This window comes from Lissotriton helveticus, chromosome 5_1, assembly GCF_964261635.1.
Source record: "Lissotriton helveticus chromosome 5_1, aLisHel1.1, whole genome shotgun sequence".
NCBI classification, from domain to species: Eukaryota; Metazoa; Chordata; class Amphibia; order Caudata; family Salamandridae; genus Lissotriton; species Lissotriton helveticus.
In genome coordinates, this window is record NC_136065.1 from 865,133,022 (window position 1) to 865,158,559 (window position 25,538).

The following is a 25,538-nucleotide window of genomic DNA, read 5'->3' on the forward strand; positions in this document are numbered from 1 at the left end:
CGGCCGCCCTGCACCTTTGACATTAACATTTCTGAACCACATGGGCTGGATTTCTGCTTGCTTCCCTGCATTTTCCATTGAAAGTTTTCCTGGATTCCCCTGGGCTTCATACTTTTCTTCATTGGAGGAGTCTGCGGTGATATATATATATATTGGGGCAGAAGAATGTCATTATTGGGACCTCTATGATTTGTACAAGGCCTCCACATCCCATTAAAAAATGCAGACCTTTTAGAAACAGGGGATACACTCCTGAATAGTTTAATAGTTAAAACATCAGTGTTATATATTAATATATTCTACCTATTTGTTTATTTCAGTTTTCCACTCTATCATGCAAAATGGACACATTTTTCCAAGAATTAGAAATCTTAATTAGCTCATTCCTATGTAGCAAAAACTAGCTGGAATAAGCATTAAGAAGCTAATACTTCCCACTGAAAAAGGTTCGCCAGCACTTCACCTTTTTTGCAGTGCTATATGGCAGTCAATATCATATATCTAACAAGAGTGTGAAAGACAAGCCACTTTGAGAATTACTTTATCAATCAGATGTTAGAACACGGGCTTATTGCCTTGATAGCTCCAAAAAAAGAACCCCACAGATCCTGATTAATTAGATACTAGACACTAAAAGCTTATCCACTCAGCATCTACAAATTAGCAGATACTTGCAAATTACATATGTACATGCAGAAATATCATTCAATAACATATGTACTAATAGAGAGATAAAATGTTGAAACACAATTGACATGGATATTGTAGGCAATGGTTCATTAATGGAGAATTAATGTGACCAAAAAAGTAACAACATTGCATCTCAGGAGGGCTTTCATTGATTTACTTCATGCAAATTGTGGCATTTCAAAGTCTCCCTGTTGGACTTGGCCCTTTTGGCTGGTTCACCCCTGAACTGTTTGCCTTGAACTCTCACATGATGGTAGTGATTTGTGGCCTCTGCGCACTTTGGCCCAGTGTAAAGTGCGTGCGCTCCCTGAGTGCGTGTGGTGAGATTGGCCTGCCCTCCCATAGGAATGCATGGGGGACATGTGTGTCCATGGTAATTCCTGATGTGAGAGGAGTGCAGGGGCGAGTTTAGTATGTGCAAACTCATGAGAATAAATGCTGCACAATGGTGTGCTCAGATTTATTGTGACTAGTGGAGAAGTGCCACTTGTAGAAGTTGGCATTTCTGTGTGCAGTGTCTGCCTGCCTGATGTGATTTGTATGTCTGGCTTGTGATTGACAGGGGCTGGCTGGTGTGCTTGGCTCCAGGAGCCAGGATTGGTCTGCCCGGTGGTGAATAGAGAGATCTGCATGTAGATTGGAGGGAGGAGTTGCACCTGGGACCTGAATAGGGCTGTGCCTTCACTCCACATTGCTGGCTCCACCTCCTGTCTGATGTCCCTGGCCTGTCCTGTGAATAGAGAGGGGAGCTGAGCAAAACAAAGTGCTCCTGAACCTGTTGTATCTGGTTCTCCCCTTGCCCTACAATTGAGAACAAAGGATTTAGGTGTATAAAAGAAGGGGCTGTGACCCCATGAAAAATGTTCTATACCTGAGTGCTGAATCTGCCAGGGGCGTGCTGCTGCTGGGGCTCAGGGGAAGGCTTGCCTCCCTGGGCCCTGCCCTGCTTCTGGATGCCTGGAGGACTTCTTTCTGGGACCCTTCTGCCTTGCCTGTAATGACTGGAAGACTTTCCCTTGCCGGGAGCTGTTTGCTCCATCTCTTTGCCCCAGGACTTCTTATGCTACTTTGGGCACCCTGGGAATTCTTTGCTTAGATTCCCCTGCAGAGCGCTTGTCTATTTTGTGCAGAGGCGCCTTGTTTTGTTCTAGGGGAAAAGAGCTTCCGTTTTCACCTTGCAGCACTGAGCTGCGATCGTTTGCGAGGAGATCCCTCACTGTTGCTGACTCCATTGTGGGTGTCCACCCCGCCTATTTTTATCTTTACTTGTAGGTGCCCACCCTGAATTATGGCCGTTTATTTGTGTCCATTGCGGGTGCCCACCCCGCATGTCCGCCGTGCTTGTCCTTATTTTAATTGCATGGGTGCCCACCCCGTGACTTTGCCCGTATTTCCATGCGCAGTTGCTACCCCGCTGTTAATTTTTTTCCGAGGGAACCTACCCTTCATTTCCTGGATCACAGCCGGCCCAGGAACCTCGGGGACACACCCGAGACGTCACAGGCAGCGCCGGGCTGTGATTGGATCAGGTGCCGCGCTGTGATTGGAGGGAGTCCCCGGCTGCCGAAAGAAGCCGTGCCGCGCCTCGCTGGTCTCCTGGGTGACGAGAGAGACCGGAGAAGCCCCGCAAGGTGCCGCGTTGGGTTTCAATGGTGGAGGGGGCACGAGGCACATTGTCGGTGCCTGCCCCCGCCGCATGTGGAAGGAGGGAGCTGTGCGAGCTCTATTCCGGCCGGAGCACCTGGGTTGACCAGTCGAAGCCGGAGATTGATGGAGAGACACTGTAGAGAGAGAGCCGGTAAGAGAGGGCTCGAGGGTGTCTTCTTGGGCTGACTTGCAGAGCGGACCCGCCGCTGCGGGCGCTCCACCGAGGGGCCTCTGATCATTGTTAAAGGGCCGAGAGGGGCCCGTGCTTGCCTGCACTTGCCCGCACTTGCCCCCATTGTTGTTTCCCTTGAGCAGCCTCGCCAGAGAGCGGGCCGTCCCCCATAGGTCGCCGTGGTCATCTTTAAAGCCCGTGCAGGGCTCCGACATTGAGCCACATTATTCTTAGCGCCAGTGCACTCCACAGTGCTTGGGGGCCAGTTCTTTCTCTCTATTTTGCGCATAATTACTTCAGGAGCCAGTGTGCTCCAGGGGACATGATTTGTAGGGCCTAGATGGCTCCAACGTCTTGCTAAATATTTCTAGAGCCAGATTGCTCCAACATTGGGCACATTTGTTTGAAGGGCCATTGAGAGCCCATGCCACATTTTCTAACTTTCACAGCTGCCCAGCAAGTAGTGGGCAGCTTCACTGTTTATGTCTTTCTTTTTTAGGGGACATACTTTAAACACTGGAGTGAGACGCACTCCTTCGCCCCCATCTTTTCCTGCACAGCTGTGCAGCACTTAGTGCCAGCTGCAACGTTTAGGTTTGCACAGTGGCGCACCCTTGACTTTTGCTGCCCAGGCAGCAGCCCTGACTTTGTGGACATAGGGCATTTGAGCCCCCTTTTTGAGATGGCCAGTTGGCCAGGGGGGATTGTTACATTTATAGGGCGACAGGCCCTAATGTGATTTATGTGCTAATGTGATGTGGTGCTAGGAAATGTAATGCATTTAGAATGTTTTACGCACCCTGTTTGATACCTCTAAATATGGTTTATGATTATGAGGTTGTTCTGCATATTAGGGTTTATGCTAGTGAGATTATGTTTCACTGTATGATTTACGCCCCTAATGTGAGTTATGCTTAGGAGGCTAGGGTCTAATGTGTTTAGACTTGTGAGAAGATTGCATAATGTGGTTATGCTGGTGAGGTTGGCGCAGAATGTAATTTGCGCCTGATGTGATACTGTGCATAATGTAGTTATGTCACAGACTGATGCAAAGTACAGTGATTACCAGTGTTTACTGGTTGTACGTTTATGATCTATTTTACTTTTACTAAGTTCACTTTGTGATAGTTCTGACAGTGGTCCATCTGGCCCTGTCAGGAGTATATAATCCCTTGTAAATATTGCCCAGTGCCAGTTGGCACAGTGTACATTATGTGTTTACTATCCTAATGTGTTTTGAGAATACAAAGGCTATTATTGATATAACCTTGTGTGGAGTTCCTTTTGTAGTGTGCCTGGGATTTTGTTGCTGGTGTGTGCATGCACAAATGCTTTACACATTGCCTCCGGGATAAGCTTGACTGCTCGTGCTAAGCTACCAGGGGGGTGAGCAGAGGTTATCTTTGGCATGTAACTCCCAAGCCCTGACTAGAGTGGTGGTCTCTGCCTGGATTTGGCACAAGCCGTAGCCAACCAGAGATCCCATTTAACACTCCTAAAAATAGAAATAGAGAAATCTCCGAGCTTTGAAGAAACTTTATTTGCCACTAAAGTAAAATATGTAGGGATCTCACATTGGGCAGCATATCTTTCTTCTGGCAATCACCCATAGGATGTATTCATACAATATTGGATAAATGGAAAGCAAGTTATGATCTCTAGATGAATAAAGAAATTTGCAATGAAGTGTCTTGTGACAACCAGGTAACCTCAATAGGAGCAAATGTTAGAAGAATGCAACTATACTCACAATTTCTCCTTTATTATACTCCGGAAATTTTACATAAACAGAATTTGAATGTCTCAAGTATGCCTACGATGTAAAAGCATAGAGACCTGGGACCATATGTTTTTAGGTCGAGCCTAGCGCGGCCCGTATGTGCTGCTCTATGACGAGGCTTCTTGTAAACACTCCAAATTTCCCAGAGACTTCTCCGTGTGATTTTGTTAACTCCCACACATTTTATTGGCCATTGCGTTGGCTTTCAAAAATGAAAGCACGCAAATGGCCAAAGGTGGGTGCATGTCCCACTTCTCTTAAAAAGTTAACTCCCATGGAGTTTGACTCTCGGGAGCGAGCAGCGACACGCAGGCTGTCAGCTGCATTACTCCCTCGTCGTGGATCATGTTACTAATTGAACACAGCATGGTCGCTTTCACTTTAGCAGCTGCGCTTGTTTTGTTTGTGATATCTTTTTTACATGCAGGTGGAGAGCATGCGCTGAGAGCGTGTACTGCATATGTGGATTTAAGTAAACCTCTAGTTGCATATGCATGCTGCTTTCGCAATGCTTTGGTCCTGGATATTTAGTACATCGTAGCTCGTATTCTGGAGCCATTAAGGTGGCATGTCCTACTGATGCAGTTTCAGCCTGCTCGCCTCCCTGTGAGGCCGAACATTATAAACTGCTAGATCCTCGTTTATTACAACAGACCATGTGGCCCCTACACGTGAAGTGTTGAAGGGAGAGAAGAGACATGTCCAGTGCCGAGGCCTGTGCGGGGTATTCTCAACTCCAACAACTTTAGCACCACAAACGGCTACGGCCCTTGAATCTGCTGTGCCTCGGCGCGTGGAGGCACGTTCCATATGGTACCTACATGTGCCCGCCTGTACTGCACTATAGATGGCAAAACAAACCACGAGTTCTCTAGGTAATACGTGGTTAGCGTCACACCCCAGAGCGCAATTGGTGTGCACTGTCTACAAACGCACAAGGCTCAGCAAATCAGTGCGTGAAGAGAGCCTCTTCCAAGATGCCAATGGGTGTACCCCATCAGCTGACAGAGGGACAGGCTGTCCATTCAGAGAGACACAGTCCACCATGCCATTGTGTGTGCAGAGCAGACAGACACGAGCCCGCAAGTTACTGCCTGGCTAGTCGCATGCGCTACTGCGTCATGCGATGCACACCGATAGCTCATTCTATACCACAAACACACTTACAGGCTGGAAGAGAAGAGAAACTTCCTCCAAATCACCTTTGTGTGTGACTGCGCACCCCAAACTCACAGGATCAGTGAGACAGTGCGTGGAGAAAGCCAAATTTCAGGGAACAAGCGTACACATATGAAACACCCATGTGTAAGCAAGACTGTGTATTTGGCACCATTGTGTGCACAGTCCAAACGCACCTGGTAGTGCACGAAGTGAGCCTCTCTCCAAGGCACTGTTCTTCACATGCTGACCCCACCCAAGGCACAAATGTGAGGGTCTGCAAAGCGGTGTGTGGAAAAAGCCTCTACAAGGCACGATTGTGTCATGTGCACGTCACAAACACGAGTCACCAACGCATCCACACATCAATGTGCTGTCAGAACGTGTGTGGAGAGCCACACTTACAGTGAACAGCAGCAATGTGCGCACACTCACCTGGCTGGCATTCTAAATTACAAGTCCCAGTAGGCGGCAAGGCCACGTGTTGTGTACACCGCACCCCTCAAGTGCACCATGGACTGGTGTGGATTGAGACATACTCTACAAGCACAGTATAGTGCAGGGGCTTACTGTCTTTCATTGTTCAGGCCTGTACTTTGAAAGGAGGAAGCCACCCACAAAAACGCTGGTATTACCACTTGGGGTGCTTTCCCTATCCTTTGTTGCATGCATCAGGCTGACTCTCAAACTCTGCATAAAAGTACGTTGTAGTTACCTACACTTGCAAGCACTGAGATTTAAGCTAAACTTGGGCGAAGTAAGAGAACTATAAAAATTGTCTGCAATGTAATATTTGGGTTATGCAGCATTCACTCCACAGCATGGGGTGCATCTAGGAGATGACATGGGCACCACTGATAGTGCATCTAGGAGATAGCATTGTCGCCGGTGGTGGTGCATCTAGAGATGGCATGAATGAATGAAATGAAATGAAATGAATAAAATGAAAAGGTAATTTGTAAAGCGCAGTAGCTACCCTGAGGCGCCTTGCGCTGTAGACTTGTGTATTGTGGGGAGCAGTATTAAAGATTATCCGGTTTGTGAGAAGAGCAGGGTTTTTAGGTGCTTGCAAAAGGATAGGAGATTGGGTAGGGAAGGGAGTTCAAGAGCCTTGATGCATTGTACGAAAAGGATCGACCTCCGCATCTGGTTCTCTTGATCCTGGGTACCGTCACCAGGAGAGAGGACGATGATCTGAGGTGTTTGGCAGGGCTATATAAAGTAATCAAAGAATGGTTGATGGCGGCTCCGGCTTTCCAGTATGCTTAGTGAGTTATACAGAGGGTCTTGAACTCAATTCTTTGTCTTACCGGCAGCCAGTGGAGGCTCCTCAGGCCAGTTTTTAAAGAGAGTCGGCGGGGGATTTGGAGTAGTGTACACGCTGCACAGTTTTGTAAGATCTGGAGCGTGTTCAAGGTAGATTGGGGGCTCCTAAGTACAAGGCATTTCCAAAGTCCAGCCTGGAGAGAACAAGTCCCTGGATCATAATTTGTCTAAAGTAAAGGGAGGATCTTCCGTATAAGCCTTAGTAGGCCAAAACAGGTCGCTGATAGTTTTGTGGCTTGGGCGTTAAAATTGAGAGATTTGTCAAGCCATATGCCTAGGCTCTTGATTTTATCCTTAGGTGTGGGGGGAGCGCCGAGGCAGGAGGGCCACAATGACTTGAGCGCGAGTGGAGAGGGGTTGCCTAGGAACATGAGCTCAGTTTTTTCGCCGTTGAGTTTAAGGCACGACAGAGTCATCCATTTGGAGACCTCTTCCAGGCAGGTCCTGAGATTGTCGGGAGTTGTGTCCAGTTCATTAATGCCAGAAACCGGTCCCCGGAAGCTTGTTTCCTTCCCAGTGTAAGAATTGGCTTTTGTAGTTTGGTTTGCCCTGTTCTCATCATGCAATGGGACAGGAACAGACTAATTTGCATACAGCCAGGTTCTGAAACTGGGATGTGAAATGAGCTAAAAAACGGTGGTGGATCTAGCCCTGATCTTTTGACTGGGTGAGAGTATTCTGCTTAATTCAGAGACTCTGTCCCTCACCACCCCTTGTTGTAAATAATTTTGTCCACCCTAAGCGTGGAAGGGCATACTCAGACATGAGTCCCTTGCTCATTGCACCATCAGGATTCAAGCAAGCCGGGCCGAAGACGGCTGTAATGCCAGAAACCAGTCCCCGGAAGCTTGTTTCCTTCCCAGTGTAAGAATTGGCTTTTGTAGTTTGGTTTGCCCTGTTCTCATCATGCAATGGGACAGGAACAGACTAATTTGCATACAGCCAGGTTCTGAAACTGGGATGGTGCAATGAGCTAAAAAACGGTGTTGGATCTAGCCCTGATCTTTTGACTGGGTGAGAGTATTCTGCTTAATTCAGAGACTCTGTCCCTCACCACCCCTTGTTGTAAATAATAATTTTGTCCACCCTAAGCGTGGAAGGGCATACTCAGACATGAGTCCCTTGCTCATTGCACCATCAGGATTCAAGCAAGCCGGGCCGAAGACGGCTGTAATGCCAGAAACCGGTCCCCGGAAGCTTGTTTCCTTCCCAGTGTAAGAATTGGCTTTTGTAGTTTGGTTTGCCCTGTTCTCATCATGCAATGGGACAGGAACAGACTAATTTGCATACAGCCAGGTTCTGAAACTGGGATGGTGCAATGAGCTAAAAAACGGTGTTGGATCTAGCCCTGATCTTTTGACTGGGTGAGAGTATTCTGCTTAATTCAGAGACTCTGTCCCTCACCACCCCTTGTTGTAAACAGTTCATTGAGGGCCACCACTACCTGAGTGTCATCTGCGTAGGTAATGATTTTTGTTCCATACTGACAGACTACCTCAGCTAAGGGCCCCATATAAACATTAAACAACGTAGGGCTCAGGGAAGAGCCCTGCGGTACGCCGCAGACAAGAGGCTTGCTCGGGGAGGTGATGTTACCCTCGAACACTTGAAAAGAACGGTCAGAGAGGAAGAATTCAAGCCAGGAGATGGCTTTTCCTGAGATCCCTATGCTCGAGAGCCGATGCAGTAGCATGCTGTGGTTGACAGTGTCGAAGGGGGCACTTAGGTCAAGGAGGATTATAGCGGCCGATCCCCCTGGTCCAAGATCTTCCTTGCCTCCTCCGTCACTGCAAGTAGCGCGGTTTCGGTCCCATGCATGGGGTGGAAACCAGTTTGAGAGATGTCGAGCATGTGGTTGGTCTCGAGGAAGTTTACTAGCGCGGTGATGGTGTGCTTTTCAAGTAACGTACTCAACCAGGGGAGTAGGGATATTGGCCGGTAGTTGTTAGGATCTCTCTGATCAAGGTTAGGTTTTTTTAAGAAGGGCCTTAACCATGACGCACTTCCAAGGAGGTGGAACGGAACTAGCTCTGAAGCCGACACTATGGCAGAATTACTCAAATGCAAATCTGGCTCTCCAAATGACCCCTGGCCAGCCAAGCAATATAAAAAACTGGCACCCCTGCTCAATCCCTACTTGAACTACATTTGGAATGATTCCTTGAGAATGGGCAGTTTCCCCGCTAAATGGAAACATGCTTCCCTGGTCCCCATCCTGAAGAAGCCCAATCTGGACCCTGACCACCCCAGTAACTACATTCCTATTTCCCTTCTGCCAGCCCCAGCTAAGATCCTGGAAAAACTGGTACACTCTCAGCTGGCGAATTACATCGAATCCAATGGGCTCCTACATGATTCTCAGCACAGCTTTAGGTCGGGCCACAGCACGGAGTCAGCCCTTATTGAAATGGCTGACTCGGTGAGGTGGACGCTGGACCGGGGGTCGAGGGCGGTGTTAGCGCTGCTGGATCTTTCAGCAGCATTCGACACCGTCTCTCATAAGATCTTGCTGAGAAGGCTGGAGGACCTGGGCTTGGGCGGCACTGTGTTGAAGTGGCTCTCATCTTATCTTTCTGACCGCACACAGCAGGTCTATACCCCTCCCTATACTTCCTCCGCCAGACCACTCAAATGGGGAGTCCCACAGGGTTCTACCCTAAGCCCGCTCTTGTTTAATGTTTATTTCACTCCCCTGGCCAAACTGATTGCTCAGACTGGGATTAAATCTACTTCCTATGCTGACGACATTCAGCTACTCTTTACTTTCGATACCCCCTCCGCTTCTGCCTTTGATCCGTTGAAATCCTGCCTTAGGGACATCTCTAGTTGGATGGATGCCAACTCCCTCCGACTCAATGCAGGAAAAACGGAGATCCTGTTCTTCAACTCACCATCCCCTTTGGATTCCAGTCTGTGGTGGCCAGAAGATCTGAGCCAAGCCCCCACGCCCAAAGACTCGGTGAGAAACCTAGGAGTACGTTGGGATAACCACCTCAGTTTTAACGCTCAGGTACAAACAGTATTATTTACAACAAGGGGTGGTGATGGACAGAGTCTCTGAATTAAGCAGAGTACTCTCACCCAGTCAAGAGATCAGGGCTAGATCCAACACCGTTTTTTAGCTCATTGCACCATCCCAGTTTCAGAACCTGGCTGTATGCAAATTAGTCTGTCCCTGGCCCAGTGCATCATGGGAACAGGGCAGACCAGACTACAAAAGCCAATTCTTACACTGGGAAGGAAACAAGCTTCCGGGGACCGGTTTCTGCCATTTCAGGCGTCTTCGGCCCGGCTTGCTTGAATCCTGATGGTGCAATGAGCCAAGTTCTGAAACTGGGATGGTGCAATGAGCTAAAAAACGGTGTTGGATCTAGCCCTGATCTCTTGACTGGGTGAGAGTATTCTGCTTAATTCAGAGACTCTGTCCCTCACCACCCCTTGTTGTAAATAATTGTGTCCACCCTAAGCGTGGAAGGGTATACTCAGACATGAGTCCCTTGCTCATTGCACCATCAGGATTCAAGCAAGCCGGGCCGAAGACGGCTGTAATGCCAGAAACCGGTCCCCGGAAGCTTGTTTCCTTCCCAGTGTAAGAATTGGCTTTTGTAGTTTGGTTTGCCCTGTTCCCATCATGCACTGGGACAGGAACAGACTAATTTGCATACAGCCAGGTTCTGAAACTGGGATGGTGCAATGAGCTAAAAAACGGTGTTGGATCTAGCCCTGATCTCTTGACTGGGTGAGAGTATTCTGCTTAATTCAGAGACTCTGTCCCTCACCACCCCTTGTTGTAAATAATTGTGTCCACCCTAAGCGTGGAAGGGTATACTCAGACATGAGTCCCTTGCTCATTGCACCATCAGGATTCAAGCAAGCCGGGCCGAAGACGGCTGTAATGCCAGAAACCGGTCCCCGGAAGCTTGTTTCCTTCCCAGTGTAAGAATTGGCTTTTGTAGTTTGGTTTGCCCTGTTCCCATCATGCACTGGGACAGGAACAGACTAATTTGCATACAGCCAGGTTCTGAAACTGGGATGGTGCAATGAGCTAAAAAACGGTGTTGGATCTAGCCCTGATCTCTTGACTGGGTGAGAGTATTCTGCTTAATTCAGAGACTCTGTCCCTCACCACCCCTTGTTGTAAATAATTGTGTCCACCCTAAGCGTGGAAGGGTATACTCAGACATGAGTCCCTTGCTCATTGCACCATCAGGATTCAAGCAAGCCGGGCCGAAGACGGCTGTAATGCCAGAAACCGGTCCCCGGAAGCTTGTTTCCTTCCCAGTGTAAGAATTGGCTTTTGTAGTTTGGTTTGCCCTGTTCCCATCATGCACTGGGACAGGAACAGACTAATTTGCATACAGCCAGGTTCTGAAACTGGGATGGTGCAATGAGCTAAAAAACGGTGTTGGATCTAGCCCTGATCTCTTGACTGGGTGAGAGTATTCTGCTTAATTCAGAGACTCTGTCCCTCACCACCCCTTGTTGTAAATAATTGTGTCCACCCTAAGCGTGGAAGGGTATACTCAGACATGAGTCCCTTGCTCATTGCACCATCAGGATTCAAGCAAGCCGGGCCGAAGACGGCTGTAATGCCAGAAACCGGTCCCCGGAAGCTTGTTTCCTTCCCAGTGTAAGAATTGGCTTTTGTAGTTTGGTTTGCCCTGTTCCCATCATGCACTGGGACAGGAACAGACTAATTTGCATACAGCCAGGTTCTGAAACTGGGATGGTGCAATGAGCTAAAAAACGGTGTTGGATCTAGCCCTGATCTCTTGACTGGGTGAGAGTATTCTGCTTAATTCAGAGACTCTGTCCCTCACCACCCCTTGTTGTAAATAATTGTGTCCACCCTAAGCGTGGAAGGGTATACTCAGACATGAGTCCCTTGCTCATTGCACCATCAGGATTCAAGCAAGCCGGGCCGAAGACGGCTGTAATGCCAGAAACCGGTCCCCGGAAGCTTGTTTCCTTCCCAGTGTAAGAATTGGCTTTTGTAGTTTGGTTTGCCCTGTTCCCATCATGCACTGGGACAGGAACAGACTAATTTGCATACAGCCAGGTTCTGAAACTGGGATGGTGCAATGAGCTAAAAAACGGTGTTGGATCTAGCCCTGATCTCTTGACTGGGTGAGAGTATTCTGCTTAATTCAGAGACTCTGTCCCTCACCACCCCTTGTTGTAAATAATTAGGTACAAACAGTAGCAGCTTCCTGCTTCGCAAAGATCAGGATTATTAAACGGCTCATTAACTACTTGCCGGCGGACTGCCGTAAGACTGTGGTTCAGGCATTGATAACATCCCATCTTGACTATGCCAACGCACTATACCTTGGCATCACAGAAGGCCTATGTCATCAACTTCAGACGGTCCAAAACGCCGCCGCTCGGCTGATGGAGAGAATCCCTGCTAGACATCACATCTCTCCACACCTCCGTAAACTGCACTGGTTACCCATTGCAAAAAGATGCGTATTCAAGGCCATGACGCTGGCTTTCCGAGCCTCAAAAGGCAATAGATCGGCCCATTTGAAAAGCACTTTGCGACCGTATGTCAACACAAGGACTTTACGCTCCAACTCCCTACTTTTCCTGGAAACTCCACGATTTAAACGAACTTGTGCTGGTGGAAAAACATTTGAGGTTTGCGCCACTCAGCGTTGGAACAAGCTCCCGGTAGCCTTACGCACTTGCCAAACAGAATCGGCATTCCGTAAGCCCCTGAAGACTCATCTTTTTTCCTCTTAATTGGCTTCCTTGATCCTATGCCCCCTGTTTCTAGAGTTCTCAGCGCTGGGACGCCCCGTTGGGGCAGCTGTGCGCTTTATAAAATACACAAATAAATAATAATAAATAGTGGCTAGGGAGCATTGAGTAGATTGAGTACTGTCGGAAGAATCTTGTTATTTACCAGATTCAAAGAACGTGGAGGAGCTGGATCATTGGGAGAATCTGATTTTACCTGTGGCTGGATAGAATCTAGTGTGATGAGATTGAGAGGAGGAAAGGATTCCAAGATAGCAAGGGCTTGGTGTCAGTGATGGGGGGGGTTGCTGATTGATTGGGCGGTAGGGGGGATAGGGGGGAAAGAGGTGTAGATACTTTAAATTTTATGGAGGAAGAACTCGGCCAGATTGTTGCAGCGGGCTTGTATATTGGAAGGGTCAGGGGGCTGTTCTGGACGTTTAAGGAGGGTTTTTACAATGCGGTAGATTTCTTTCTGTTTGGAAGCTGCTATGTCGATTTTTTCTACAAAAAAGGCCGATTGTGCTGATTTAATCTCGTTTTTGTAGGTTCTAAGCATTTCTCTGTCGGCAGTTTTCCTGGCGGGGGAGAAATCCAATCTCCACTTCCTTTCTAATCTTTTGCATTTACATTTTAGTTCCCATAAGCAGGGAGAGTACCTAGGAGCGGTTTTCGAGCTGCGCTTGGATTCCGCACATTTCAGGGGAAGTACTAAGTCTAAGTATTTAGAGATCCAGCTGTTATATTCCTTGTTTGCTGATGTGGGGTCTGGATTGTTGCGTGGTGTGGTGTTGTCCAGAACTATCCGCCAGTCATCCAGCGGGAGTTTGGACCAGTTTCTTTGCATAAGTGTAGTAGTGCGTGGCGGAGGGTGCTGGTTAGGAGCGATCCAGACGAAAGGGATCAAATGATGGACCACGGAATGGGGGAGGGAGTACCTACTTTCAGCTAGGTACAGTTGCCAAAAATGGGGTCGAGTAGATGACTTTTTGTGTGTGTTGGTTCGGGTACTAATTGGGTCAATTGTAAGGCCGATAGGCTTGCTAGCAAGTGTAGAACAGTGTGATTAGTAGTGTCGTCAAAGTGAATGTTGAGATCTCCCAGTAGAGAATAATTCGCTAGTGTGCACGCTAAGCTGGCCGAAATGGAGGGGAGGTTGTTGGCAAAATATCCTAAGGTTTGAGGTGGGCGGAATAAGAGGATTCCCGAGAACGTATTAGTAGGAGAAAAGTCTATTGCAAACGAGAGACTTTCGCAGTCCGGTATCAGATTGGAGGAGCTGTGGCACTGGAAACAGTCCCGAAAGATAATGGCTAATCACCCCCCTTTCCTCGTTTTATGATCTAGGCGGGATATTTGGTAGCCATGGGGGATGGCCTGGACCAGGTCTGGTTCAGATTCGTCGTTGAGCCATGTTTCAGTCAGATATAGGATGTCTGAATTGAGCTCTTCTAGCAGTAGGTGGATTTCCAGAAAATGTTTTACAAGGTACCTGCAGTTTAGAAGGAACATCTTGTACTGGTTACTAGTGGTGTTATTTGGAAGTACCCTTATAAACTGAAAACCAAACTGTGTGCAGGTGGTCTGGGGGACTGCAGGGTTCCAGGAGTGATGGCAGAGTATTGGAGCTATGCTACCTACTTCATGAAGCTTCCTTGAGCTATAGGTCCTTGGTGCTAGGGTAAAAGGTGGAGGGCTTGTGGCCCCTGGCCCCGGTTGGCCGCGGACGGGCGCAGACGGGCTTGCCTTTGGCGCGTCCCGGTCTGCATGGGGTTATATTGATTTTTTTTTAAAGAGGGGAGGAGACTAGGCGACGACTTCCAGCCTACCCGTAAGCAGCTTCCCTTCACACAATCGGGATGAAAGCCCGTGGTGGACCGGGGAAGAGACCGGAGCAAACTTGTGGAGTCCTCGTAAGTCAGGTACTCCCTCTGACAACTAAGATAAGTGGCATTTTCCCGTGATTTTAAAACAGTGAATTAAAATAGGATTTTGACAGTGGCAGTAAAAAACAACAGGAGTGGCAAGTGCGGCGTCAACAGCTAGCGCAGATAGGTACAATTACAGAGTGTGCCCCCACCTTACACGCATGGGCGCCAGTGGTGGTGTATCTAGGAGATGGCATGGGTGCCAGTGGTGGTGTATGTAGGAGATGGCATAGATGCCAGTGGTAGTACATCTAGGAGATGACATGCATGCCAGTGGTGGTGCATCTAGGAGATGTCATGGGGGCCAGTGGTGGTACATTTAGGAGATGGATTGGGTGGCCTCTGACACCAAGCACATGCCATTGTTCATGCGCTTCCTGTGTGGGTTTCCCCACACCTCGCTACGTGACCTGCGCCTGTTGGGACTGCGGTTTTCATTTAGGCACCTTGTGTGTACCTATTCTCTTCTAAAACCAAATCTTGGCTTGTGGACAGCGCTTCATGGAGTTTTAATTTGCTTCTTTTTTGAACTTCCACATGCAACACTTCCTATCTTCTTTTCAGGCACCCTGTAGGTCTCCCCATGAAGCCCCGATGGCTCACATTAGCTTGCCTACGTCACTCGGTCGGACACAGGACACAGCGTTCCATTCAGCTGTCCATTCCTGCCCCCAGCTGCTTTAAAGTATGTGACCCGCACAGGCACCTAGAGCGGCACGACCTCTCTGACACCTCCTGTCTCATTGAGGCCCTAGAATCTTGCGGGCTTACGCAACGTGTCACGGGAGCCACTCATCGTGCTGGCCACGCCCTGGATGGCATCTTTTCCAATGACCCTCGTTTGACCTCCAAGGATCCGATCCATCTTTCCTGGTCTGACCACCTGGCGGTCCCTTTCCTTCTGAAACACCACAGGGAGAACCCCCGTAAACTAGGGAACCATACAAGAGAAACTTCTAGAAATTTCAGGAATATTAATAGCAATTCCTTCGTGCCCTGGGCTGCAAGCCTTGCTACCACCGGCCTAGATAGTGTACAGTCTGCAGTCGCTCACTTTGAACAGGTCACCACCAAGGCCCTGAATCAACTAGCCCCAGAACAATCCCGGTACCGCGCTAGAAAGAGACCTTCTGCCCCCTGGTTCTCCAACTCCCTTAGGCTTCTTCGGCAAGAAGTGAGGAGAAAGGAGAGGCTATGGCATGCTAGTTGGGACTTCAAGAACAAGGAAGCTCATCGACTTCTTGTTAAAAAATACAAAGCTGAAATTGCGCAGGCTAAACAAGAATACTTTGTGACCGCGACCTCCTCGCTCTCCTCCCCGAAGGAACTTTTTAAAACTGTGGACTCCCTGATCAGATTGCAAGCCCCTGACCCCGTCATCTCTTCGCAGGACCTCTGTGATAAGATCGCCTCATTCTTCCACTCTAAAATTCAGGATATCCACCTAGCCCTCGAGGAACAAAGAGATGTTCTCAGTGCATCTACACCTAGGGTAGAGACGAGCTCGATCATCACTGAAATCTCCCCACCATGCACTCTGGACGCCTTTCCCCCGCTGGCTTTACAAGATCTTGAGCTACTGTTAGCCAAGACTAAGTCGGGTTCACCTCTGGACACCTGCCCACTGAAAGTCATCAAGCAGTGTAGGGAGACCCTCTTACCACCGCTGCTAGAGATAATGAATCTAGCCATTAGAGATGGCATTTTCCCTGCAGAGTGGAAGAAGGCGGTAGTAAAACCCCTGCTGAAAAAGGCCTCTCTGGATCCGGGGATCCTAAAAAACTTCCGGCCTATTTCCTTGCTCCCTGCTCCTGCGAAGATGCTTGAGACACACCTTAACAAGCATCTCGCTGCCTTTGTTGAAAGCTCAGGATGCTTAGACTCCTCCCAGCATGGATTCAGGAAAGAATTTAGCACCGAGTCAGCCCTCACCATCGTGCTTGACAAGATCCGCACGACAGTAGATGAGGGCCAGACCTCTTTCCTGGTCCTGCTAGATCTAACTGCGGCTTTCGACACCCTCTCCCCCTCAGTACTTACATCACGGCTGAGGGAGGTGGGGGTGAAGAACGCAGCTCTGGATCTCTTGATCTCCTTCCTCACGGGGAGGGAACAAAGAGTCAAGCTTGGGGAATTTCTATCTCCATCCCGTCCTGTGCTATGTGGGGTTCCTCAAGGGTCAGCACTTAGCCCGACCCTCTTTAATATCTATGTTACCCCACTAGCCAAATTAATAAGATCATTCGGGATGGAGGTAGTCTCGTATGCAGACGACACTCAAATCCTCGTCTCTCTTCCCCATTCAGATGAACTAATCGCCTCCAAGTTTAGATCTTGTATGGAGGCGGTTGGTAACTGGATGATCCAGAACTCTCTGAAACTGAATGGGGAGAAGACGGAGGTGATGGTGTTTGGGGGGAAAGAAAACATCTGGTCAGCCAATTGGTGGCCTGACTCTCTTGGAACGTGCCCTTCCCCCACATCTTCTGCAAAAAATCTCGGGGTGCTAATAGATCCTGCCCTTAACTTAGGCAACCAGGTGAGCAGAACCATTTCCACCTGTTGGGGCCTGATTCACACCCTACGAAGGGTTAGGAAATATCTTTCCCTCCAGGCAAGAAAACAAATAGCTGTTGCCCTTATTGGCTCGCGTCTGGACTATTGTAACGCGCTGTATGCTGGACTTAATAAAGGACAGCTGCAGCGCTTACAGGTAGTACAAAACGCCATAGCCAGATTTGTCCTGGATATCCCCAGACGCTCTTCGGCCACTGCAGCCAGGAAAACGCTGCACTGGCTGCCGGTAGAATATCGTATCCGGTTTAAGGTCCTTTGTATGACCTATAGAGCCATTGCCAAAAAGAGCGACTCTGGAATAGGATCCATCATCTCCCACTATGTCCCCCGAAGGACTCTGCGCTCCTCTGGAAAACTGCTTTTGGCAGCCCCCCGTGTACGAAGAGCCAAATGGGGAGGCAGAGCCTTTTCCACCCTTGCTCCTAAGTGGTGGAACGAACTTCCTCTGGATCTGAGATCTCTCCCGTCCCTACAGAACTTCCGTACTGCCTTAAAAACCCTTTTCTTCCGCCAAGCATATGTTTAGGTCCCTATGTCCTTTTCCTGATCATTCTTTTATCTTTGGCTAGGCGCCTTGATACCTGCGGGTCATTGTTCTTGCGCATTATAAATTTTCTTTCAATTCAATTCAATTCAGGCACAGCTGCCTTCAACTTCCTGCTACACTATCATTAGCATACAAAGATTTACGCCTGCGCTTCTGATAGCGGATGCCGTCCGCTACTACATTTCCGTTTTATTCTGTGCCTCAGCCCGCTGGTATTCATCCCCAGGTGAGCAAGCAACTCTCCTATTTGGCACTTGTTCAGACCATTCCCTTTTGTTGCTGCTTGTATGTAAATCTGCAGGTCCCAAAGGCGAGACCTATTGGCTATGCTGATGCTTGTTTCAATTGCCGACCTTTACAACAATAATTATGGTGCCCTATATTAACTGTTATTAATAACATTTTACCATCATTCTTTATTCTCGATATTGTTATTGTTTTTGGGATGCTCTACAAAGCTAGGCGTCTTAGAGAAAACTAGAGAATATAGGAGTTCATTGTCAGATGACAGTTGCTCGATCACAATTTAACACTAGAAACCTCGGGGACACCCAAATTTGAGATGAGGATCAAGAAGTTGAAAAAGATAAGAGCTAAAGAATGTATGTGTCTCAAGCATATACATTTGTTCCATAAATATGAAATGTTGGTAACAATTTATGTCATATTTGAATACATCAATTCTAAATTACTGTAAATCATGAAATATATATACACATACAAAATACTTTTTTAATTTCTATATTGAAGCAAAGCAAATGAAAAAGTAAAAAACACAAAGTTGTCTGCTGTTCTACATAGGCACATGCGATGAATGCACATGGTAAAAAGGCAGTGGCCAGAGATAACATGCCTTTGTGCTAATTAGCTCTGGAGTAAAAGCAACTTGAGGCTTTCTGGGAACAACATTCTTTTTATCAGCTAATTGCCTATAAATAATTAATTTTCCCTCGTCGTTTGTCAAAATACCCCTCCCACCCGGCCTCACCTCTCTTACCTCTATAGGCCGCGGCTGGTCTTCCTGCATTTACAGATGGTTTGTCTCTACCATTCTCATACTCTAGTGATTTTGGCACTTAGATCTTTCCAAAATGTTGACATGCAACTAACTTGTCTGGACATCGTTCAGGCTCCAGAGATGTCTTTTTCTAGAGCTGGAAGGCCACGTTACAAATAGTACAGTTTTTTTTAATATGTATTATAAACAGTATCAGATTCTTTATTGAGGGTTTTGGGCAATATGAGGTTCTGTCCTATGTATGCATTGCTTCCTTAGTTATAATTTTCGGCCCTATAATACTATATAATGATCTACTGCATGCTTATAACCTAGGAAAACATTGTTTTGTGTGATGTGATGTCCCCGTGGGTCAATTTGTGCTAGGTTCTGTTATATGTGATACCAGAGAGTAATTAATTCCTCACTATCACCATCTTTGGGGGAGTTTTTGCCCTCCTTCTTACCTGATGCTGCCAGCCGCCTCGCGCCTCAGTGCTCCTCTGCTTCCTGCTCCCACCAGTCCCTAGGACATCATCAGAGACTCCCCATCCAAACCCCGTTCTGCTCTCATGCTGCATGAGAGCAGCCTGGGGATTGGCCTGAGCGGGCTAGTGTAATGCTCACTCAGGCACAGGGTGTCTGTGGCATTTTTCCAGCCTGCTGTGGAATACAGCTGGGTTGGAGAAACCTAACTGCGCATGTCTTTTTGGCCAGCCTAAGGCGGTCAACCAAACTGACAAGCACACTAATAAGTGCACTCCACTCCACTCCTCCTCCCTCTCATTGCCCTGCGTGCCCCTCCCTGCACATGTTTCACTCAGCAAGTAGCTGAAAAATAAAACGATAATAAAATATAATTTTTATTTTTCAGCTGCTGGCTCTGAGCCAGTGGGGCAATGCTTCTCCACCATTGCGGAGGAACCGCCGTTGAGCGTCTGACCAAATTATTACAATGTAGAGGGTGCTCTGCTTTGCCTGTATGTAGATGTCAACCAAACTGCGGTTAAGCGGACCAGTATGCCTTCAGATACTGCCAGAAATGGTGAGCTGAGGTTCTCTGCTCTTGCTGCCTGCCTTTCAGTGTTTCAGTGGTGGATGTTGGTGAACTTTTTAAAATTACATCCCACCCAGATAGTGATCCCTCCGAGCAACTCTGAATCCCTTAAGAAGGCACCACTGACTGTCCCCATCCAGTAGCGGTTGCTACTGGACCTGGGTGGTGGGGCTGGGGGGATAAAAAACGCCTCTCTTCCGTCCTGTTCATCCTGACTCTGGTCCCGCAGCAAGATGCAGGAAGCATCATGAAGCACCCAGCTCCCAGCCTCCCGATAGCCAATCACAATGCTGCAATGCAGCGTTGTGATTGGTCTGAGCGCAATGGATCGTCGCTCATTCAGGAAATGGGGGTTTGGGCATGTTCTCCACACAGGCTGTAATGTAGCCTGAATGGAGAAGATGTGAAGTACGCATGAATGTTTGGCTGGCCTGAGAGGGCAGGCCAAGCAGTCATCTGCACTTAGAGGTGGGTATACCACCCCTCCCCTGCTCCTCTGTCGTCGAATCAGCCCTGCCCCAAACGCAACACTTCAGTAGAAGGAAACATAAAATAATAATAAGATGAGTTATTATCATTTTATGTTTCATTTACTTCACTGCTGCAAAGCAGTGGGGCATCTCTCCTCCGCCACCATCAATGGGACAAAAACCTATTCCATCTAAAGTTGTCAGATTTCTAGCCAACACTATTCTCTCAAATGAGCTTCAGATGTTTAGGTGCTAAATGTCGAAAGTACCTACTTTTTATATTTAAAATCACTCAGAGTAATTCTGTTTACTCAGACTCACATTTTGAAATCTTGCTTGATTGATTGGTCTTTTTTTAAGTCCTGAATTGATTACTGGACTAGACTTTATCTGGCTGCATACGTTTGGAAAGTTGTAGCAGTATTAGTAGTACTTTATTCGGTCATAATTAACCATAAAAGTGTACACATACAAAAATACACTAACACTGAAACATACACAATACAAATACAATATCAATCCATTTGTACTTCATCCAACTTCGAGAAAGAATGTATAAAATAATAATAATCTTCTCATAATCTATAATAAAATCAAGTAAAAATACATCATCAATCCGCTCAGATAGGAACGCCCAAGCAGCATCATACCCTTTCATAAAACAACAATCCCGGAGGAGCAATATAAAAGACAGCGTAATAGATCCAAACGTGACCGTGCCTAGTGTAAACAACAAAGGTAAAAAAAGGAAAAGGTGTATGTTTCAAATCCAAGTTGGGAAATGCCCCCTGAATCCTGGCTTCTAAATTTAAGCATAACTCTTGTGCCCGGTTGCTTAGGTCCCCTCATTAAGTTACAAAATAATAGACTTTCCAAGCTGCGCAGTTTAAATCTGTAATATCCTGCTTGCGTGCAGAATCGAGCCTTCTGTGTTATCTCCAAAAATCAGTAAACTTGGCTTTTCAATCTGAAGATAGAAGAAGCAATGTCTTCTTGTTATACCGTACATCTTTTACAACATCTAGAATATATGGTATACGTGTACTTAAGAATGAAAAAATAACCTTACATCCATCTGGATGGCTAAGTGAGTTGAATGTCGAATTCTTCCTTCCAAGACTGGTGAATAGAGTACTATAAAGCTGTGTAATAACACCTCTTATTTAATACATATAGAAAAGGCAGAAGTGGGTGCGAAACACTATATAAAAGTAACGTATTACAACATTGCATGAAAACAAAAATAAAAATTAGCTAACAATATTCATCATGTAGAAATACGTATTGCTATATTGATGTCTGTGTGTTTTCTAGATTCCGAGCCATGAATCTTTCTTCCCTTTGATACGACATTTGGCTTTTTAATGGTGTAGAACAGACCATTAGGCCTGCTAATGGACGCATGGAATTGTCCTATAAATTTGCTGTGCAACAGCCTACAGACGTGGGGCTGTTTAGGGGCACATCTTATTTTACTCATGAATGATTTCTTTGAGCATGTACAGAGTATGGTGACATTTTAATGACAGTCACTCATATTCAGAGGATTTTCATGCTGTCATTTTGTTCACTTGCACTGTCATTAATAGAAACACAGTTTGGTTAGCGGACTTTGTCAATTTCAAAATGGCTTATGTTCAAACATGTAACTTATGAATCAAATAAAGTTATATACCAAACAATCACTGGTAGTAAAATACCTAAAATACCACAACTTGACACCCTACAACTGTAGTAATGCAAACAGGATATGTATGCTCGGGTATGTGTTCTGGAAAATTCACAAAGACATCCATGTCTTGATGGTTATCCAGAGTTAAAAAAGCAAATGTTAGTATGCATAGTTTTGCACATGCATGTGGGAAGAGGGTGGTATGTGGGTCTGCTGTGGCTCAATTGGACTAAATCAATTACCTCAGTTACACAGTTGAAAATCCCACCTACGCTTGCTGGTTTTCAGGTTCTTTAAACATAGTTGTTCTCAACATATAGGGGTCCAACCGGACAACAATGGGACATTCTCACCCAGTGTGAAGCTGAGATTATGCTGATCCCGGTTTGGCTCTCAACTTGCCTTCTGCAGTGACTTTCTGGCAATGCTTAATTTGCGCCAGTGCTTGCCGGTGCTCAGCACCTGCATTTATTTGTACATTATTCTGGCAGTACACCACATGGTGGTGCTGGCTACTTGTCTTGAAAAGCAGTAAAGTGTTTCACAGTTCCATAAACATTATGAATTAGACCATCTAGTCCATTCCGACAACTCAATGTTGTTTTAAATAGTGTAACAAGTCACAATTATGTCAGTGTGATGATTAGTAGTTATCGCTGGAACTGGCATCTGGGAGCTCCAGCTGGGGCAGTGGATAGTACATACCCTGATGACTTTATGAGAAAAAGGTGAGCCGTGGAATCTACATTTGTTTTTTACAAATTAACCACAGCTTTCTGGCCTTGGAAACTTTTCTAGATAGTCACTTAGGTCAAGTAAGTATGGAAGCGCTGGTGGTGCAACAGAATTTTTCATATTCATTTGAAAGCCAGTAGAGCTGCTCCATGCTGAGTGGCTCTCCCTTCCTAATTGTACTTGGTCTCTTACTGAATCATGGCATGTGCATGACTGCCTGGGAATAAAGTGCAAGTGCACATTTCTCTGTGCTCAACCACACACATTAGTGAATGTGACCTCTAGAATTGACATAAGTAACAAAAATTAACTAAAATTAAAAACAGATATTAAAATGCACAATAATTGCATATACAATAGCATGCATTGTGGGTCATAAGAAGCTGTTTCTTTGTATTTATGGAATCAGTAAATCAGCGTTTAGATAACATTTATAAACTTCTGATCTGATATTTTCTCCTAACCTACTGACCACCACTGGAAAAAATACAGTTAATGGGACTTACCTGGCTGGTAGAAAGAATAAACCTATTGCTTGTCTGGTACATTTCATCTGTGAATATCTCGGGCAAATCCTTGTAGAGCTCACGTGCAACCTCCCTCAGACCCAGCATGTGATTGTCGATTGCCATGCCAGTAATGGCCTGAAGAAAAAGAAAATAGATACATGAGGTTATCCAACAACTTCTTACAGTATAGATAACCCCCAATCTCAAGTACCCCTTCCTATCTATCCACCATAGTCAGACATTTAGTGCAGTAGTTAGGGATCAGTGACAGAAATCGGAAACACAAATATAGTGTGGACAGAATATTGTGTAAAGAATATAGAGGATAAGATATCGAAAAGGTAAGTATAAATGTAATATTCTTACTTCCAGATCTACGTAACTTGAAGATATAAATATTGTCAAGTTACATATATATGGAGTCACATATGGTAAAACTTTACTTACCCATATAAAATTACCTACATGATATTCTTGTCCTCGATATTTTTTACACGATATTCGGTCCCACGATACTTGTGTTTCCGATATTTTGTCCATATACCATAGTTATAAGATCACTATGAAAGATCTTCTGCAAAAAGTATGTGCTACATAAAATTGTATGCTAGAATATTGACTACAGTAATATTGCGCTAATACAATATTGGCGCAAAAATATTGCCAACCAAAATATCGTAAGTGTATTGTGGTAAGGATAGCTTCACTGTTCTTAACTACACATCTTTTGCCATGAATATTTTATATGTATGTATATGTATATATATATATATATATATATATATATATATATATATATATATATATATATATATATATATATATATATATATATATATATATATACACACCATTATACATGATGTTGCAATTAATAATAGTTGCTCACTGTATGATATTGGACTGAGTGTCCGTTATCTTGGTTCTCGACTGAGTGCCCAGAAATAAGACCCCTATCACATGGAGGTGTTTCATACCTGACTCCCTCAGTGGTGAGACACAAAGGATACCAATAATTTCTAAAAAATAATTTTAGCATTACACTTCTCAAATCTTGATCCATTTACCCATTCATGTGATATATACATATGTACAGTGGTCCTTAGTGCAGCATTGAGTACAAGAAGATGATAATAATAGTATATTAAGAAATAGAAGAGGGAAGTAAGTGAGAGAGGAAGAAAATCTAGGGAAGGAGTTGTTTATAAAGAAGGCAGATAAGTCATATCTTGTCTATCAATGTTTGTGCAGTTACAGTCTGTGGCTCTTAATATTTTGATAGTTCATTTCTGATTTGTATATCATATTTACAAGTGGAAATGCATCTCTTCATCTCCGTTAAGTCCCCACGGAGTTCTGGTCTTGAAGCGTCTTATTCATTTGGACTCCAGCCGTCTTAGTTTCTGAATACGATTGCCTCCTCTTTCACAATCATTGATGATCGCAAGTCCTGAGTATTTGATATCTTGCCAGGTTTTGTTGGTATGAATTTGTAAATGTTTAGCTATGGCATAGCTGTGATCGTTGTTCTGGATCGCTCGTATGTGTTCCAATATCTTCTTTTTTAGGGGACATATTGTTGAACCAATGTATCGTTTGCCACAGTGGCATTTAATCAAACAGATCACAAACTGAGATTTGCATGCGATTTTGTCTTGAACTTCAAATGTTCTTCCTTTTTGGTCTTTAATGGTCTTGAGGTTTTTGCCCACCTTGCAGGCTTTACAGACCATACATTTTGTGAAACCCTTCTGTCGTTTTTCCAGCCATGTTTCAGGTTTTTCATTCTTAAAATGACTGTTGACCAGTGTATCTTGGAGGGATGGCGCCTTTCTATAAGAGATTAGAGGTCTTTCTCCAATCAGACAACCAATATCAGGATCTTTCTTGAGCACACTCCAGTACTTCATCAGAGTTTTTCGAAGTTTGAAGCTTTCTTTGGAGTATGTTAAGATTAGTTGAGGTTTATCATCGTCCTCTGTTTTTTTTCCATCTTTGTTCTTCACAATTAGGGTGTCAGCTCTTGTTCTAGATCTGGCTCTTGATTCGCCCCGTGCAATGTCGCTGTTTCTATATCCACGTTAAGTGAAGCGGGTTTTTGTTTCTGCAAATTTTTTCTCCACTTCGCTCTGCTCAGAGCAGTTTCTTTTCCTTCGCAGAAATTCACCATACGGAATGCTCTGCTTGAGCGACTGCGGGTGAAAACATGTGCCATGGAGGACACTGTTCATTGAGGTTTTCTTACGAAAGACTGTAGTTTCTAGTTTGTTGTCCCTGATATCAACTTTGGTGTCCAAAAAAGTCAATTTCCTTCTTTTGTATGTTGTAAGTAAATTTGAGACCAACTTCATTCTGGTTCAGAATTGCTATGTACTCTATGAGCTTTTGTTTTGGACCCCTCCACAACAAGAAGAGGTCGTCGATAAATCGCAACCATAATACGACATCGGTCGTGTATTGTTCATTTTCTTCTCTCCATGCTATGTGTTTCTCCCACCATCCCATGGTGAGATTAGCATATCTTGGAGAGA

The 25,538-nt window shown here is 45.7% G+C and overlaps 1 protein-coding gene across 1 annotated transcript in view; it reads right to left on the reverse strand.

Moving 5' to 3' along the window:
* CHAT (choline O-acetyltransferase) overlaps positions 1 to 25,538 on the reverse strand; it is a 320,287-nt gene that overhangs the window by 20,930 nt on the left and 273,819 nt on the right. The window contains exon 12 of the mRNA XM_078641120.1: positions 23,005 to 23,142. Within this exon, the coding sequence (XP_078497246.1) occupies positions 23,005 to 23,142 (138 nt within the window). The remainder of the gene's footprint in view (positions 1 to 23,004; positions 23,143 to 25,538) is intronic.